This window comes from Telmatherina bonti (genome assembly GCF_933228915.1).
Source record: "Telmatherina bonti genome assembly, chromosome: 22".
Lineage (NCBI taxonomy): Eukaryota > Metazoa > Chordata > Actinopteri > Atheriniformes > Telmatherinidae > Telmatherina > Telmatherina bonti.
Window position 1 is genome coordinate 30,241,653 of NC_136631.1, and position 20,255 is coordinate 30,261,907.

Genomic DNA, 20,255 nt, shown 5'->3' on the forward strand with positions numbered 1-20,255 from the left:
TCCGAGCCAACTTGACCTACGTTTCTGTTACCTTTCCATTGGGTTGCCAATCCCACCGGATCTGACCTAAAAGGGTGGACTTTCACATTATGCAATTCACTGATTGGTTAAAAATAAAAAAAGTTACTTCCCGTGTGATCTGCCATTAAAGAACGAAGCAGGAATGGTTCCTTGTTCAGACCATTTTCTTCTTGCTTGATAAATCTTTGCTTAATATCTTTGCTAATCTTTGCACGGAACGATGTATCACAAAGCATCGGTCCGTGGAGGTCAGAGGATGAAGAACGAAGAACACAAACTCCTGGATGATTTTCTCCTTCTTCGTTTTGGTTCTACTTTAAAGCTGGGGTAGGTAATGTTGGGCAGCGAGCAAGATGTGTAAGTGGCGCCCTGTCTTGGCCCCTCCCCCAGTATTGGCCACTCCCCTTGTCTTGGTCCCTCCCCCTCTGGTTCTGCTCCTTGTGTGATCCAAGGATTTTTTATTCGCAGCTTTTTCCACCAACGATTTTCTCTTTCTCGGCTGTTTAGCAGGAGGAGGCAAATAAACCGAGCCGGCTCGGAGAAATCCTTCCTGCATTTTCTCGGCCATGTTTGCCTTCAGAGTTTCTTCTTCACTACTTTGTATTTTCATCCCAACACACTGTTGATATGCAGGGTGTGGCTATCAGGTGCACTGCTGGAGGGGGACGAGGGGAGCCGGGAGAAGAAGCTTATGAAATATAAGAAATGAACAACTCATTTTGGGTCGGAACGTTTGGATTGGTCAGAGTTTTTACAGATTTACAGTAAACTGAGGGGTCTAACTATATTTCTTATTGTTCATGATTACAAAACGTACAAGCGATCGGCACCCTACCCGGTCTGTCTCGAGGCTGGGAGGTTGGAAACGAGGCTTTTGTGACCTCTGGTCCAGAGTAAAACGGCTCAGAGTCCATACCTCTGTACATGTCCACCAGGGAGTCTTTGAGCTCCTTGCTAGGCGTCCATGAGGACAAAGTGATTCCCTCTGGACTCTTCAGACTGGTTTCACTGGAAAGACATATTTCAAACATTAAACACCACCTGTACATTTGTATACAACGGTTTTCGACAACTGTGCAATCCGGCTGTCCTCATTACATCTTACGATGTCTGCCTACAAGATGTAACTGACCAGCCACGAACTCCTTGTGCATGTGAACACGTTTGGCCAATAAAGCTGATTCTGAAACACAAAAAGGTGGCCAGTTCCAAAAACAGACTGCGCTGAAACACTGGGTTTATGGAAAATTTGGCTTTTCCTTCCCAGAAAGTGAGGAAAGTCATACTCCAATTCTGTTACCATGGTAGCAGACTTTGTGAAGTGAACCTCCTCGCTGGCAGTTTCACCAAGACAGACATGGGCTGTCCCGACCAACGTGATTCCAGAGATTTAGAAGCTGAATTAATACACAATAATTTACATAGTGGGAAAACTTTTCATGAATCCAACAGATATCATCTCACGATCAACTCATCAACGTTTTGCAGTCAGACATACTTATCTAGCACGAAACACAGTTAACACAAGAGCCACAGAAAGATTAATACTGTGAGCTGGGATACTTCTGTAAATAAGAACTTTTTTGATGACACAGAACTTTTTAGAAAGATAACAGCATGTCGATTCATGAGTATAAACTATAATTTAATAAATGTGTGATGGGTATAAACGTACTGTCCACCTCTCTGACGTCATCATCACGTCACTGCATTAATTTACGGTGTAAATGATTCATCAGACACACCAGGCTGAAAATAGAAACATAATTTGGATAAAACTACTTCTTTAGATTTTAAATTAGAGTCATGCAGGTTGGAGCAGTTTAGAAAAACAAGTTGAAATGCAGAGGAATTCATGGGCAAAAAATCTGGACAGTCCCACTAAATGTGCGTGGATGGAAGTTATTTTACATTTGATGAAGATTGGATTCACTTCACAACCTAAGCACTGAAATTTTGATTCTGCTTCCTGTCGGTTCATCTGACAGATTGAAATTGATCAGATATTGTTCCCTCTGTGTTTAGAAGGAAAGTTGTTCACACCGCTTTCACATTTATCCTTCTGACTTCTTTCCTTTTCAGGAATAAATTGTTAGCTTTCTTTGGAACAAATGTGACATAAACCATTTTCTTCATTTAGCAGTTCTTGCCTAAATAAAAGGATATTCTGCAAATAATCACAGATACAATATTTTATGTATATTTATATGTATTTATTGGGTGGGACTTCAAAGCATTAATTACAATTCATTCATAAATTAACATAACTTTTAGAGTATAGAGGAGTTTTTGCTCCACAATTTTAAAATCAATTGTTTTGTTTAAATAAAAAAAAAAATTCAAATAAATAAATTTAATACATTATAAAATTTTAGAGATTTTTATTGTTTTTATTTATTTTTTAACTTGTCTTCTTGGGTATTCTAGCAGCAGAATGACGGTCTGGTTACTGTATTGTTTTTTCCCAATTGAATTCAAGAAAAATGACGAGCAAAAAAAGTTGTTTTTTTTTTTGTTATTACTCTACAAAAATCAGCAATATCGAAGATTCACAATTTAAATCAAATCGGCACCCAAAATACCAGAATCGAATCAAGACAAAAGCATAATCGTCACAGCCTGCATTCAGGACAACACGAAACATTATCAGCACATGATTTCCTGACACACCAGTTACACTCGTGCACATGGTAGAGCTTGGCTAGTAACTCAGCAGCTTTGGCGCTTCATTTAGCGAGTTTTCAGAGCTCTACTCCAGTGACTTTCTTTTTTAAAAAGTTACAAACAACAAATCCACTGAAATATTCTGTCGTTACTGGAGACTTATGGTGACCAGACTCTATAAAAGATAGACGGAGCCTGAATTGAAATTTTCTGGGCGTTTTCCACCGTCCTGTTAAAAGTCCTGTTGAGCTTGACACTTAAGTTGACACATAATTTTACACCACATTTATCCCTCGATTAGATTAACAGATATGTCACATAATGGAAAATCTATTTCTTCAGAAGTGGTTGGAAAATGATGTATTATCAATAACACAACTGAGCGACAAATAGAAAGCACATTGGTGCTACTAAAAAGCCTCAATATAACAACCTTTGTACACAAACTCAGCTTGATAAAGTGACAGCAGTTATTCCCGTTAAACCAATGCAGACTAGTGCACGATAAAGTCGAACTAGTTGTTCTGACTGAAAAATAATCTCCAAACTGAGTGCCTAAAAAGGAAATTTTCATTAACTTGACTTTAATGAACTAGAATGATACAAGTTTGTAAAAGTTTGATGAATCGGATCAGAGTACGAGGTTCTGGAGGAAAGTTGCTAAATTCCACATAAATTAGAAGAAAAATTCACAAAAACCTTTGTTTTATTTCCAGACATGATAATTCTCACTTTAAGAAAGCTTGACTAGAAATCAACGGTAAATTGTTGTTTTGCTGCAGGAAGTTGGTGTGGATGTAGTTTTAGCTGAAACAATATCAGACCAACGACCTCTGTTACGCTACAGCAGCTGCCTGGATTACTGGTTTTAAACAGGTTTGAGCAGGAACTGGAGATCAGTCACATGACAATAACATGACAATGACAACTTAGTCACGGTAACAAATTTTGCCATGCGATTAATTGTCTCAGATATTATTGCGATAGACGATAATATTGCGCAAAACGATTATTGTTGACATTTTGAGACCATTTTCAACTAAAATAATGTCATAACAATGAAAGTACATCCTTTCAAAGATCAACATCTTTTAACTTCTAAAGAACATTTAGCTCAATGTTCAGACTAGTTTATGCTCATTTAATCAGGTAAAACAGATCAGGATTTCTCCTGGGGTTTTGGCAACATGGTTACCTGGAACATATGGTCTCTAAACACCATGTAACACAGTTACCTGGTTGTTGAGGTCTTTTTTCCCAGCTGGGAAAACTGCAGTTGATGATTGTGTTTTAAGTGCAGATGGAAACTTGTTGTATTGCCGTGTTTAGTTAATATTGTCTTTAAAGTAAAAGCAGCACTCTCGCCCAAAGTGAGAAAGTGAGCGAGAGAGAGAGACAAAGACAAATGAAAAGTGTTGCTTCCAGCAAACTTATTGTGCACATATTTTCTTATCGTACGATTAATTGACTTATAGCTTGTTGCAACAGGCCTACCAACAAGTTATAAATCCTTCATCTTCACCATTCTAACGATTAAACTGTGTGTTTATGTCTACAACATAAACATAACAACGTAACAACATGTGTTTAGATATTTTATTTTACGAAACAACTCAGTTTGATTCTTTCACACATAGCAGAGAGAAAAACAAGGAGAGAGAAAATTAAAAGTAAACACAAGAAAATTGGGGACATTTTAGTTTGTATGAATGGAAAATGGACAAGACGGGTTTTTTGTTTTTTACCTCATACTGAAATCATAAAAAAGTATTTTTCTGTCATTTGAAATATTGTTTAAGTTCATTTACAGTATATAACATGTTTACTCCAAGGCCGGTTGCCCAAAGTACTGAACTATAAAACAACTACAGAATAAAATAATATCAGTAAAAACAAAAGCATAAGACACAATCTCAATTTCTCCACATTTATATGGAGGAAATTTATTTCTATCCATGCTTTTTTTAGACGACTTCAACATTTTGTTCTCCAGAGTCCATCAGTCTTATCTGATTCATAGCTTAATTAAAACTAGGTTATATATTATATGGTTATACATTCTAACCAGTACTGTACTACAGACTCAAACTACCAGCACTTCCAAACCCGTCCGCTAGTTTGTGCCTAAAGTTGCAAACAGACAGACAGCCTGATGAGGCAGACAGACAGGCAGACAACCATACCCTCCTTGGTAGGAGTAAAAATGTTAGCAGAAGAAAAACTGAATTCTGACAGTATTTTATGTTCTCTGTAACAGAGCTCCTTTTCATCATGCAGTAAAAATCTCACATTTTACTGTTAATCCAGAGCTGTGCTTCTCATAGATTTCCCATCATCTACCACCTAAGGAAACAGATTCACTGAGCACCTTCATGACCGACATGAAAATCCAGGACACCAGGCCGAAACTTTGCCTCAGACTTCAGCAGGTTAGTTCCAGATAAAATATGACTTTGTGCTGTTGGCAGCATCGTTGTATAACAAGTTTATTACCATAACTCACCTCAGCAAAGTCCTGATAACCCCGAGGCACAAACATTTTGGTTGGTTGAATCATTTTGATTTTACCTGAACATTAAATATTTTTACAACGGCCATGTTGGGCATTTTTTCCCAGCACCACCTCACCTCTATGGTCTGGTAATTATTTTCTCACTTTTTTTTTTAACACATTGGGAACCAAAATACACCAATAATAATTTCTGATTTTAAAAAAACCCAAACTACTTATTGCAATAAAAACCATCACTTATTCTCCTGTTATTTTACTGTATCAGAACAGACTCAATGCCATCCATTCCATTTTTACAACTAGATTAAAATTACATTCCAATCCAAACCAACACATCACTGGTTCCCATCAACATGAAACAAAACTGGGACAATTCATTTTTCTTTATGTCTTGTAGCGATGAGGTGAGAGTCAGACCTCTGAAACTCTGAACCTGACCAACTACAGCACCCCCCATGTCGTAGTCTGCCCCGCCCCATGTCTTGTAGAGCGGGAACCAGGCAGGATCTCCCTCAAAGCTGAACTCATCAGCGGTTTTCTTCACGCTCCACAGCTGTTCAGTCCCTGCAGTTCCCCCACATTGTTCATGTGGAAATCTTCTTACTTTCACTATTAAACATTGTCTGGAGTTCTACTGCTGTTTTTCTTATAATTTCACCAAAGGATCACCATCATTCAAATGTTCTTCCATCACATTTCTTCCTATAAGATGATGGCTCCCCAACGTCCTCCCAGCTTTTCATAACGCATTAAACATTTTTAAACAGTTTTAGCTGTTTTGGCTTCTTTTTCAATGTTTTTTTTCTTTGTTGCAGAAAATCAGACTCTTATAAAACAGATGAGGATCTTTCCTACAACCACAGCGTGCGTCTTTCCACATGATTTATTAAAGAAATGAGAAGCTGCTCATTGCATCAGTTGTTGCAGATCATGCATCGTCGTCTATTAAGTTAAATCCAAGTGGAGACTTTTATTGGACGAGCAATCCCATAAAAGTTACAAAACTTCCAATAAAAATTATTCATTTATCCATTTATTGTATATTTTTCTCCTTTACTGTAGACAGGTGTTTATTCTAAATGACTTTTATCTGATTGTATTCACCATTTGCAGCTTTATGTTCTGCTTCAGAAGTGTTTTCTGCTGATGTCGGTGTTGCAGCCTGACAATATTAGGAGATAATACCTAATTCAGATATTATTCAGAAACATTTTGGACGTTTTGTTTTTCTTCCTTCATGTTGTGTGCGATTTCTTGTTGTTTGTATTTGTTATCATGTTCTGCTGCAGGAACATGTTGGACGGTGTGTGTGACGCATGTAATGATAGTTGTCATGGCTGCCTAAAAAGAACCAACAAAGATCTAGGAGAGACATGCAGCACAGGGTCCTGTAGTTTAAGGGTGCAACATTGTTCCATGCGGATTAAAGATGAATAAAGAGAAAATATCGGGTTTCTGATGTTCTTACTCGAGTTGCTGCTGCAGCTCACCGATCTTCCTCTTGGCTCTCTGAACAGCAAACCGGACATCCACAGATCTGCTGCTGGACGCCATCATCACACCTTCAACGTTCTGACACACAGGTGACTTCTCCACGGCAACCACAACACCAGCTCACACACTACACCATCGTCAGGTTAAATATTGACGAGCTGACAGGATCAGGTGAGCTAGCAGCAGCAGCAATGCGACTGCAGGGTCGACTTCAGGGTCAGATTTAGATCATTTCCTGTGAAGCCACTACAAGACAGAACCACTCTTACAGAAAACAAAGGAGCCACAGATTGATGGATCATCTGTTTATTCATAACGGAGTATTGATCACATCTACTGAGTCTCAACATCCAGCAGCAGTTTGTCCAGAAGGACGACATCCACTCGATGCTTCATGACAAACCGTCCATTCAGGTGGAACACAGGTATGTCCCACCTGTACCTCTCCCACCACAGCCTGTTCTCTGGAAGACTGATGTCCACCTGCTGCAGGATAAACTAGAGAAAACACAGAGACAGACGTCTGAGGCATCGCCATGACAACAGACTCGCAGAACAAATGCTGGTCCTGTATCTGACCCAGTTCTGTTCAGGTTCTAATCATCAACTTGAGCAAACAGGTCTTCAGTCATGGACCGTAACCGTGGTTACAGCACCATTAGCGTTACTGCCAGTGAAACGTGGAGCATTACTCTGACTAATCGGACTGAGGTCATGTAAACACCTCAAACTTTACCCACTAAAAACATTGCCATGGAAACAAGAAGCAAAACTCAGAAACACTTGTTTTGCTTTGTCAACGGCACTGTGTAAACGGATCAGAACCGGGCAGCTCTGTGCATGACAGCGCGGTACAGGATGGCTCGGTTTGGGGTACTGGATGGTATCCACAGCATGGATTTTACCTGCACTGTCCAGATGATACCGTTTGATCAGCTGCTCAATGTCAAATCCAGCTAAAACGTCTTTCCGCTCCTGGTCCGCGCACGTCTCAGTGCCATCCTCTACAGGCAACTCATGACCACCTCCAGAGGTCTATTACTTATCTGGAGGAGCAGGAGTGATGCTCAGACTTGAGAAAGTTGATCAATAGCTTTTATTCTTAAGTTTGAGAGCAGGACTGAATTCCAAAAGATCTCAGCACTTCGTGCCGATAAGACGTTTGACAAATTCGTCCTCTGATCAATAACCCCAGAGGAACGCAGTAGTGGTGGGATAGGGTTTGGGAGGAGGTTTCTAAACATGGAAGCTGGTGTAGACCAGGGTTCAAGCCTCACAGGTTTTCAGTGTATCTGTGCTTAGACACACCTGGATCCAAAAGACAATGAAGTTGTGCACAACGACTCGTTGAGTCAGGTGCGTTGCTGCAGGGATATGTTGGAAACCTGCAGGGCTGCAGCCAGTGGTGTAGTGGTTCCTCAAGAAGCGGGTATACTCCATAGAATGTAAAAAGATGGACAGAGCCTCCGTGACATCAGTCGTAGGTTTCTAAAGAGCTGAACTGGAGCTTAGTAGGCGGTTCCTACCACTGTCATTTTGTTAACATCACGCGTTAAGAAAGGGGGGCTGGTAGCGTGTCGTGGATGATTGACATCTAGCGATCTCCCACATGCCTGTAGCTAAGAGCTATCCGACCAAACCCAGAGCTAACGGAGGTAAGCAGGCTAAAGCTAAGTCACACTGTTAAACAGCTAAAAACTGAAGTTTTACATTCCTCCTTGAAGCGGGAGACCCCTAAATATGATTAATTTTAATATAAAATTACTTCTAAACGGAGGAGTTAGAAAAAAATTTACTCCCCCCCCCACAGTTGTCATGAAGGTAAACCTGACCTATTAAACCGAAAATGGATTTTTGTACCAGGCTGTAAACATGTTTATTTCTGCCGTGAAGTAGGTCTTTTTAACATGGGAGTCTATCTGTTTTCGCTCTGTTTTGCAGCCCCTAGTGGATGAAGGGGGAACTGCAAATCGCAGAGGCTTCACTTTTATCCGCCGGAGGCTCCGTCCATCTTCACGGTCTATGGTATCCTCTCAATTTTTCCCCATTTTTTTTTTAAAGCAGATAAAAGCAGCCCAGAAAAACACTGTAGAAAAAGTGACATGTGAGACGACTCTTTGTGGTTTACCTGTACTTTATCTGTTTATTTGATCATTGTCACATAATTTCTCCTCTTCTGTTTCAGGGAGGAAGAGTTTTGAATGTCTAAACCGGCCCATCGACTCGTGAAAGACAGGCTCATAGACAGATAGACATATGTCTTTATTAAGTTTATGTTCAGACGAGAGTTAATGCAGTTGCTGTCTAACTGCACCAGTGTAGCATAAGTAACCTTAGCTTAGATGCTGGGCAATGTAGGAGTAGGGACGTTTGTTATGTTAAAGCAGTATCAAGGGGGTTTAGACGTGGGCATACCCAATGCTGACTGAACAAGAGGAGTATACCCACGTATACCTTGGACTATACCACTGGCTGCAGCCTTCGTGGGACTCAGTTGAACAGCCCTGGTGGAGACTCGATTGTCCTCAAAGGACCTTCTATCATCACGTTAACACGTTTGTTGATGTGGTTTTTATCTCACCCTGTGTCTGAATGGCTGCAGCAGCTCTTTAGCTTCATCACACAGAGGACAGGGATCCTACAGAGAAACAGCAGCTTTTAGTCCTCCACATACCACACCGATGCAGGCATCGTGGCGGTCTGGGCGGGTGGCGCTGTTACCTTGGTAAACAGAGTCAGAGTTGGTAAAGTTTTGGTTGAAAACAGCCTGAGAAGCTGCAGGGGCGAAGGTCCACGCAAAGCCCTTTGCACAAACATCTGAGAACACAAACAAAAATAGTCACTGAAGTCCAGCAGCCAATAACAAAGCCGGTTACTCTTCTTCTTCACAGGCAGCAGACAAATCCCAAGCAGGATGATAAATGGTGGCTCCGATTTCCAGCCAAGCCAAATCTGGGGCTGCACCTGGAACCAGCTCCATGTGGAGCGATTTTTAAAAAACAGGTGAAACAGAGGTCCACTGTAAACTTTGTGAAGCACCGCCTTCATATCACAGGTCAACGACAACCATGCGCTCTCATTTCAGAGCAAAGCACCTGGGTAAAAGCGGCGGGGCCCGTCGTCACAGCAACCGTCACTTTGCCACTAAAAACGTACATGTGATAACAGACGTGTGACAACAGACATGTGATAACAGATGTGCGAAGCAAACGGCGTCCCCCATCTCAAAGACGATTGCAATAGAATTGCTCGCCATTAGCTTCGCTGAAGGTTAGGGTTTTCGGAGTTTGATGGGCGTCTGCGGAAGAGAATCGCTTTGGTGGCGGCGGCTCACTTATTAATAATATCCTGTGTGTTTAATGATCAGTGGGATTGACAGTTAAACATTTCTATAGACTAATGTGCTGTGAATTTAATCACTGTCTAAATAAAAAATGCAAAGTGTGTGGACGGGGGGTTGAATAATTGAAAATTAATGATTAATATTGAATCATATGTTGGCCTGAAATGCACATCCCTTTCAATACCATGCTGTTTTTACCCTTTTTGACTTGTTTTTGTCAGGTTTTTATTCTAAGGAACCTTTTTGGTTTTATATGTATGTAGCTGCTGCACATTTTCCCCCCCAGATTAATAAAATGTATGTCTCTACTTATCTGTTTAGTTTTAATGCCAGTATAATAACTGAAATGATCCAGTGTAAAAAGTTACTGTGCCATTTTTCATATTTTAATATATATTTTATATATTTTTCATCACAATACACTGAAAAAATCTAAATAAAACATCTGGTGAATAAATTTTTTATTTGACAGTGATTGTAGATTAGGGTTGCTCGATTATGGCAAAAATTATAATTACAATTATTTTGACTGAAATTCAGATCTCGATTATTTTACACGATTATCCTTTTATCTTTAACATGATTTTTTTTTACATTTAAAAAAATGTCTTTAGGATTCCACATATTCTAGAAAACAAACAAATAAAATAAAGCTTTGTCTTGACAAAGTGCAAAAACTGATGTAAACTGAATAAATAAATATAAGTAAGGATTAAACAATGCTGCGCGTCGTGGTGTTCTCGACTCGGTGTCGGGCATTATAACCGTCTAACACATGGTTTTGAGTTGTTTAATCCGCTAATGCCATGGTCCCACACAGTAAACATTTTAAAACAAATTTGTATTTCTTTCCTACAACATTTGCTGAAGTATAGGAACTTTTTCATGTTGGCCTGGATGTACGTTTTATGCCAAACAACCGCTGTCTGGCTACAGCGCATTTCTCTCATTCACCTGTTAAAAGACAGCTGATCTGCTATGGTAACGCCTCGTAACGGAGGGATATTACAGTGTTTAACTCACCAGAATATGTATGCGTTTAGACGAAAATAATGCAGCCAGTTCTCACTGACAATGGTATAAAGTATGTTTAGGTGAACTTCCACAACCTACTGCAGTTATTCTACATTGACCTGCAGCCGGAGCCGACTGAGACTGGCCGCCTGGGAGTGCTTTAGGACGGGAGAGGCTCCCGCTGCTCCTTCCTTACAGTAACTGCAGAACAATATGTGCCTTCAAGTCAGTCGCCAAAACACCAGAAAAGTCTCCAATAACTCCAGTAAAAGTTGATAGATTTGTCGCTTTTAACAAAAAAAGTCTCCAGATTTAGCGAGAAAGTCGCCAAGTTGGCAACAGTGTCTGAATGAAAGCAAAGCGGCTGTGGGAGGAGTTTACAGCACAGCGCTGCAACGCCAGAGACGCTCGATTAGCAGCTGAAGACAGCAGGAGAGGAAACTGCAGAGAGAAAAATAATCGCACCCTTTTATTTTTATCATCGTTGGAAACCCAGATCGTAGTTGAGATTAAAATCCGATTAATCGTCCAGTCCTATTGTGGATCACAACGAAGTTGGTCCTCGAGGGCCACTGTCCTGCAGGTTTTCATTGTTTTCCTGCTTCAACACACCTGACTTAAATTAAATGAATCCAACAGCCTATGAACTTCAGCACAATGAGTCAATAATAGTTCCAGTGACTCAGACGCTCTGACATCATATTCTGGTGCAGAGATTTGACAACGCACAAACTATTTATGACTCCTTCAGTGCAGATCAACAAACAGCTGATCTGAAAGACAGAAACTGGGCGGGCTGGTTTTTCTAGGTAGCTCATCAAGCAGCATCAAGAACAAGAAACTTATGTGGCCCTGGCTCTGAACTAGCACTGGAACCAGTTTGTCCAATAAGTGGCTTATCAAGAGTATCAGGTTGGGTTTGGTGGGCAGATACCATCTCTACCGTTTAGGTTTATGCAAAGCAAGCACGTAGCGTTATTATTGGGTTTTCTACTTGCTATGGAGAAGCTTTTTTCCCTCATTTTCTTTTGTAAATTTACTGTTGTTCGTTCGTTCCACATAAATAGCTTATGACACCCCCACTTCACGTCCAAGGACATGTGAATGCGAAAAAAAATGTTTCCATTACACTTTTGTGACATATTTCTACATCAAAACATCTGACAAACCACCTCATGAGAGGGTAAAATCTTTTTAGCAATATCTGAGACTTTTTTTAAAAAATATAGATGTTTCAATTCGCGTTCTTTCTTTTTTTTTTTTTGCGATATTTAGTTTTTGCGCTATTCTAGGTATAATGGAAACACACCAAGTGTTGTGATGCGACATAATACAAATAAAGAGAAACGGATTGGAAGCAACCTTGTGCACACAACTTTGGGTGTAAAGCAGCACATGTATGTGGAAAGAAGACAATATCTACATTGGCTACGGTTACATGATGTTTTTAAATTCGGAATTAAATAATTCGAAATTAACGTATTAAGTTTACATGAAAACAATAATTCCGAATGAACGTTTACATGAAACACGTCCTGACTTAATTCCTCTTTAGAGCGGCGGGTTGGGAAGGATTCTGATTGGACAGAGGGTGCATGTGACGTATGACGTAAACCGGAAATAAACAAAGTTGGCTCCCTGCTTCTCGTCTTTTCAGTCGTAACTTGTAAAAACTACATAATAAGAACCAGTTTCGCCGCTATTTTTATTATAAATGTGAAGTAGCAGCTCAACGCCAGCATACTACTTCACTTTTTGCAGCAACTGAGAAGGAGAAGAAAGATAGACCACCGAACACAGAAGGCAAAACAACGCGCGTCATCGGGACAGGACAAGCTAACGAGCATGCTCAGAATGACCGGAATTAACTTTGAGTGGAATGAAGATTTACATGACAGAGGAATTAAATAGTTCAGAATTAAAATGCGAATAAACCAGACACTTATATTGGAATTAAGTTTAATTCCCAATAGAAATTTGCATTAGGAATTAAGTGTTTACATGGTCCTTTGTCATCAGTTAAAAGTGGAATTAAGTTTTATTCGGAATTAAAGAGGAATTAAAATTCCCATGTAAACGCATGGATTGTCACAGCAATCTACACCATTTACCCCGAAGCCAAAACAACTATTTAGAAGTCCCAGCCAGCTCAGATGACATCTCTTCTCCTGCCGCACCAGAAGAAAACTGCTGCATGGCTCTGCTTCATTTGATGCCGTTTTATTTTTTGGTTTATTTTTGTTCTTGTTGTTTTGTTTTTCCCCAGCTTTGTGCTGCCTAGCCTACATCTAGACTTCATTGAGCAAAACTTGTGATTTTTTAACTGTTTTGAGTTTTATTCTACTGAAACTCTTATTCAACTTTAGGTCAATGGAAGGTTATTTATCTCCTGTCTCAGCTGATCAGTCAGCAGCTGTGTAAAATCATTCTGATAACACATATCCAAATATCATGAAAATCATAATAAACATAGTGTACGCGCTAAAATCCCACAACAGAGACCTGACCTGAAAGAGGTGAAGAGGAATGTGGTTCTTCCAGGAAAATGTCGATCGCTGTCATTTACATGAGAAATTGATGAGGTGTAAATTGGCCGGGTGCACTTCACAAAAATATTCCAGCTCTGGGAGTTCTAGTGTTTTAAAATAAAATGCGTCCAACCTGCTGACATGTTGACTTCTACCTCTCCTCTGCATACATCAGGTAGCTGCAGATGGCAATCCTCCCACATCACAAAACAGCTCCAGTTATTTCAATGGTTAGTTGTATTGGAGGGATGGCTGATGTCCTGAATACCTGACATTAAAGCCAATATCAGCCGACACAAACACCCTGCTGACAATATCTTGCTAATCTACCTGACACTCTCCTAAAACTGGACCTGAAGATGGATCGGGAACAAGATCTGGAGCTGGGCCTGGAACCAGACCTGGAGCAATCAGCCCCAGATCTATGGTCTTTCCAGTGTCTTTCCAGTTTCCTATCTCAAATTCTTCACGCGTCCAGCTCACTGTCAGAGCCCTGCTGCGTGAGAACGGTAATCGCTGTGACGCTGAATGGAGTCCACCATGAAAACTGGAGGAGGTTTAAACCTGCTGATGAGCTCTGATGTCCTGTAGATATCTGGACATGTAACTATATAGGCAAGTTATCTCTAGTAGATCTCGCTATGATGTTGATTATGAACCATAGACTGTATATACAAAGATGGGCGGAGCCTCCGTGACATCACCCATGGGTTTCTGTAGAGCTGAATTGAAGCTCGGTGGGCGGTTCCTACCATCGCCATCTTGGCAGGGGAATGCGTGTTGTCTCACCCGGATATACAAATATGGGCAAAGAGGTGGAGCTGAGAGGGGGGCTGTCAGTGTCATGGTGGATGATTGATATTGAGCGAACTCCGAGCTTTCTTTTTTCTTTTTTTTTTTTTTTTTTTTTTTTGTCTTGTCCAGCATTTAAGCAAGCAGACTGATGTTCTGGATGCTGTGTTCTGCTGAGCAAATTTATTTTGCCAAGGGGAACTTTTGTAGATGTAATGATCCCCTTGTATTTCTTGATTCTTATTTTATTTTTCAATTTGTTTTGGATAATAGCTTGTATTACAGAGTTTATGCTGCTGGACCCGACCGGAAAGGACAGGAAAGGGGCAGAAAGAGAACAGAAAAGAGAACATAAAAAAACAAAAAAAAAAACAAAAGAAAGAGATCAATGCATACATGTATATGCACATACATACCCACCTACATATATATGTATATACACTCGCACATACATTATATATATACATATATACATACATACATACATATACACATACATACACATGCATACACACACATGTACACATACATGCATACATAAAGATAGATATACATACATACATATACACATACATACACACACACATATATATATATATATATATATACATATATACACATATACATACTCACATACATACACATACATATACACATACAAATACACACACATACACATACATATACATACATACACATACACTCACACATATGCATACATATATACATATCCATACACATACATACATACACATACACATACACATAAGTACACACACATACCCACCCACACACATAAATATATACACCCACACAAGCCAACTCTAGATTCGTGGAGAACAAAACCGTTGACAATCATGAGGACCAGAAACTAGCAAGTTAAGTCAAAAAGACAGAAAGAGAGCTACCTGCTGTTAGTGAATAAACTTGCTGGATGACTCAGTGACTGTGACACATGCAGAACATTCATGCAGAACATTCAGAGTGGAACGTGTTTAGAGAAGAGTGATCATGCCAATGTGACCCCGCCCGCCTACAACTAGAGGAAGGCCAGGAGAACCCAGAGACCCGGGTAACCGACAGTCACCCCCAGGTACAGATCCCAACCCCCCCACTCCAGAGCCAGCCATGCATCTGCCCAGGAGGTGGCGAAGGAGGTGCCCAACCAGAGTCCCCCGCAGTCAGGGGGAACAGGCCCCAGCAGGCCCAGGCCGGCAAGGGCCGATCCCGCCGGGCACCGGCCACCTAGGGCAGACAGAGCGCAGGCCCCAGGGCCCCAAGAGCCCGTGAGCAGCCCCCCGCCCCCGCAGGCAGAGGGCACAGCCCACACCGACGGAGGACCAGGATCCCCAGACCGCCACCCAGCGGCAGCCAGGTCGCACCCCAGCGCACCCTCTCAACCCCCATCCACACAACCCTCTGCAATCCATGCACATCATCCATCACATATACAACCCCACCCCACCTCTACTCACTCACCCATACCAAGTCACACGAACCCCAATCGCCCCCGCCCCCACACACGCTCACCCCCCCACACACACGCTCACACCCCGCCACCCCATCCCTCTACTTCTACCCAACCACACATGCCCCACCAAATACCCCTCCACCACCCATAGCCCCCCTCCAAACTTCACCCTCACTCACACATCCCATTCCGCATATACACCCCCCCCTACACACACACACACACACACACACACACACACACACACACACACACACACACACACACACACACACCCTCACTCCTCCAACACAGGCACACCCCAATACAACCCACGCGCCAACATACCCCTCCACACACACATCTACTCATCCTCACACATCCCTATCCCCTACCCACCTATATCCCCAACCCTAATCCCCCCCCAGCCATCCCACCATCCATCTGTAACCCCATACACCCACTCCCACACATCCTCACCTCACCCCTCCATCATGTCCCATGTGAGATACCTCAGAGGGGGCAGAGGACAGGATGGCCCCGATCAGGGCCCCCATAATTACCGCCCACCACTCCCAGCGTCCCCCCCACCACCCCACAGATGCAGCCGACCCAGCACCCCCCCAGGGCCGGCGACAACCCTCCTACAGCCAGGCCAGCCCAGACTTAGGCCTAATGGACGGCACTCTTCCCCCACCCGTACCCCCCCCCCCCCCCAGTAAAGCCCCGAGAGCAGGGGCATACGAAGACCCTATCGTCCCTGCCTCCCCCCCCCCCCCCCCCCCCCCGCTTATGACTGATTGTGAAGTATGTATTAGTTGCAATTAAAATTGAGGGAAGTGCCACGCGGTGTTGGGAGAGGGACCACCTAAGCAGCCCCGCCCACCATACACCGCATGCTCTTCCCCCTAATCATGTGAGTCGTCAGTGTTTTGGTGTTTGGTGTCTAAGTGTAATTAAAACTGGGAGGTGAGCCGAGGCTGGGTGCAGCGATCAAGACCACCTTGATGGCCTTTCTCACCACCCAGCGCCACGTGCACACCTCCCAATACCCTGCCTGTGTGTGATGGGGAGCGGGGAGGAAGAGGGGTTGAGGGATTTAAGTCTGGAGGAAAGTGAGCTTTCCTCCAGAAGGTGAGCCGCCCGCGGCACTGGGCATGCCCCCCCTCCCAGGGCCCCCCAAGGACCAGGACAAGCCGGGGACAGCCATCCCCGTAACCAGAGCCTTCGGCGACTCTAACCAGAGAGTCATCACCGACCCAAGAGGGGACCAACTCACCACATGCAGAAGGGGGGCATGAGGACAAAGAAGAGGAGGGGCGGCAGAAGGGGAATCCCAGACCGATTGTCCACCGCCCCCTCACTCACAGAGGACACCCCCACCTGGGGACATGAAGTCCCCCCTTGTCCACACATCGGCACTTCACACTGTCTCAGCACACACCTACAGCCACACACACACACACTTCCGGACACATTCAGGTCCACCCAGCCACCCGTTCAGCCCACCCTTAAAACCATCCTCCTGACCCCCACGTCACATCCAAATCTCCCCCACTCCCATCCATCATATCTACACTTATCCACCAACCTACCACACACATGCACCACCCACTCCCCCATACATACACCCCTGCCCCCCCCCCCCCCCCCCACACACACACACAGACAGCACGCCCCCCCTCCCCCCCCCCCCCCCACACACACACCCGTATACATGCACCACCGCCACTCCCCACATACACGCATCACCCCACTCCCCTACACACACGGCACTACCCCCCCCACAGACACCACGACCCCCCCCCCCACACACGCATCATCACACTTCCCCACCCACACACATCCACATACCTATGTACCGCCACCAGTCCTCAACGCACACCCCCTACACACATCCCTCCATACACACTCACATCCCATCCACACTATCAAACACCCCCCACTCAACAAGTCCCAGGGTCGCAACCAGGCACCAGAGCACATACCTGCCCGCCGCCGCAGCGGCAGGTCCAGGTCAGCCCAGCCCCCCCCCCCCCCGGCACAAGCCGACCCCCCACCCCCAAGAGACAGGGGACAACCCCGGGCACCGGAGCCCGGGACCCCGCCCAGCCCACCCCACGGCGGCACAGGCGCCCGTTACGGAGTCACGCCCGCCAACCCATCCCCCGCCAGCGACCTCGCCCCGCCGCTGCGCGGCAACTCCAGCCGCTGGCCCATCCAGGCCACTCCAGCAATGGAGCAGTCAAAATCCCCCCCCAGGAGCCCACCACAGACCCACAGCCCCCAGAGAACCCCAACCGACCACCAACCCCGAGCGCAATAAGGTCACATTCTCCCCCCATACTAAGTGATGGAGCTGATCACAGGGGACCAGAGGGAATAAAGTTCAGCTGACTGATCTCTTGAGGAGGCAGACATCATCTCGACACTGATGTGATCTAATAAGAGATTTCTGAACTGCTGGATACACAGACTTTGTTTGCTTTTCCAGTTTAGAAGGATAGTTTTCTTTGCGATACATAAACTGGTGAGGATTAAGTTTGCAGAATTAAATTCTATGTTAATTTCACCCAAGTAACCCAGTAGGCCCAGTTTGGGGTTTGTAGGGATGTTACATTTGAAGCAATTTGACAGATCTTTACATACCTGAAACCAGAATTCCTGGACAGGTGGGCAAGACCACAAAGCATGGTAGTAGCTGTCAATTGTGTTGCCAGTGCAGTGTGGACAGATGTTTGATTGTGACAGACCCATCCTGAACATCCTGTGTCCTGTATAATGAGTTCTATGCAGAATTTTAAATTGTATTAGTTGCATGTTTGAATTCTTAGTCATTGTAAATGTATTTGAACAGATTTGTGACCATTCATTTTGGTCAAAGTTACTGGATAAGTCTGCTTCCCATTTAGAAGTTGGGAGACATATGGAATCGTCTAGCTTTGATAGTAATCTATATATTTTGGATAACAGTTTCGGGGCATTGAGATTTAAGAATTCTGCAGCCCTGATAGGTAGCTGCAAGTTTAATTGATCAGGGGTGTATTTCTTACCTATAATAGATTTAAGTTGGTGGTATTCTAAGAATTTTGTGCTGCTGATTTCATATCGTGAAGTAATTGTATCAAAAGGGAGAAAGTTCCCATTTTCTATTAAATGTTCTAACTGTTTTATTCCTTTATTCTTCCACTGAGGGAAGTTTATCATTTTCCGGTTTTGCTGGATGTCGGGATTGTTCCAAATAGGTGTAAGTTTGCATGGAATAAGCAAGGATTTGGTTAGTTTAAGAAATTCCCACCAGGCCATTAGTGAGGAGCTGATATTAATGCTTTCAAAGCATTTTTGGCGTTTGACAGCTGTGCTGATAAATGGCAGGTCTGAAATTGCCATATCCTCACACATAGCTTCTTCTATATTAAGCCATGGTTCATCTAGATAGCTAGGTTTAAGCCATTTAGAGATGTATTGTAGTCTATTGCTTATAAAGTAATTTTGGAAATTAGGCAAGTCTAAGCCACCGCTATCTTTAGTCTTCTGGAGTGTTTTTAAGACTAATCCGTGGTGGTTTGTCTTTCCAGAGAAATCTAGTAACATTAGAGTCCAGCGATTTAAACCAGGTGGAGGGAGGTTTAATGGGGATCATTGAAAACAGATAATTGATTTTAGGTAGAATCATCATTTTTATAGTTGCAACTCTTCCCATTAGTGATATGGGTAAAGATTTCCACCGTGTGAGATCGTCCTCAATTGTTTTTAGTAGGGGGACATAATTTAGCTTTATATGGTCTGACAGTCTGGGTGAGATGTTTATTCCCAAGTATCTAATATCTCCTGACTGTAAAGCAGTGTCAGGGGTATTATGGAAGGAACAGTTGATGGGTAGAACGGTGGTTTTAGACCAATTAATGGAATATTCAGAAATTGATGAGAATTTATTGATGAGTGCGATTGTCTGACAGATGGATGGTTGTGAATTTTGAAGGAAAAGTAATACATCAGCATAAAGACTGGTCTTATGCTCCATATTTCTACAGTTAATGCCTTTAATGTCTTTGTTTTGTCTAATGCTAGCTGCTAAGGGTTCAATAAAGATTGCAAAAAGTGAGGGGGAGAGTGGACAGCCTTGTCTGGTGCCTCTCTGCAATCTGAAGCTGTGAGAAGTTTGATCATTTGTCCTGACGCATGCATTTGGATTGCTATACAGTATCTTTATCCAGTCGATAAACGATGAGCCAAACCCGAATTTTCTTAATGTTGCAAATAAGAATTTCCAGTTCACCCTGTCAAATGCTTTTTCAGCATCTAGAGAGATTATTGTAGTTTCCAGGTTATGTATGGTGGCATAATCAATTAGATTTATTAGTCTGCGCGTATTAGTGGTGGAATGTCGTCCCTTGATAAATCCTGTTTGATCAGGATGTATGATAAGTGGAGTTA

The 20,255-nt window shown here is 42.9% G+C and overlaps 1 protein-coding gene across 1 annotated transcript in view; it reads right to left on the reverse strand.

Annotated features, from left to right (window-relative positions):
• Positions 1–20,255, reverse strand: part of mipol1 (mirror-image polydactyly 1) — a gene marked incomplete at its 5' end in the record, with an annotated part of 108,225 nt that overhangs the window by 72,839 nt on the left and 15,131 nt on the right. The window contains one exon of the mRNA XM_079261675.1: positions 938–1,029. Coding sequence (XP_079117801.1) covers positions 938–1,029 — 92 coding nt within the window. The remainder of the gene's footprint in view (positions 1–937; positions 1,030–20,255) is intronic.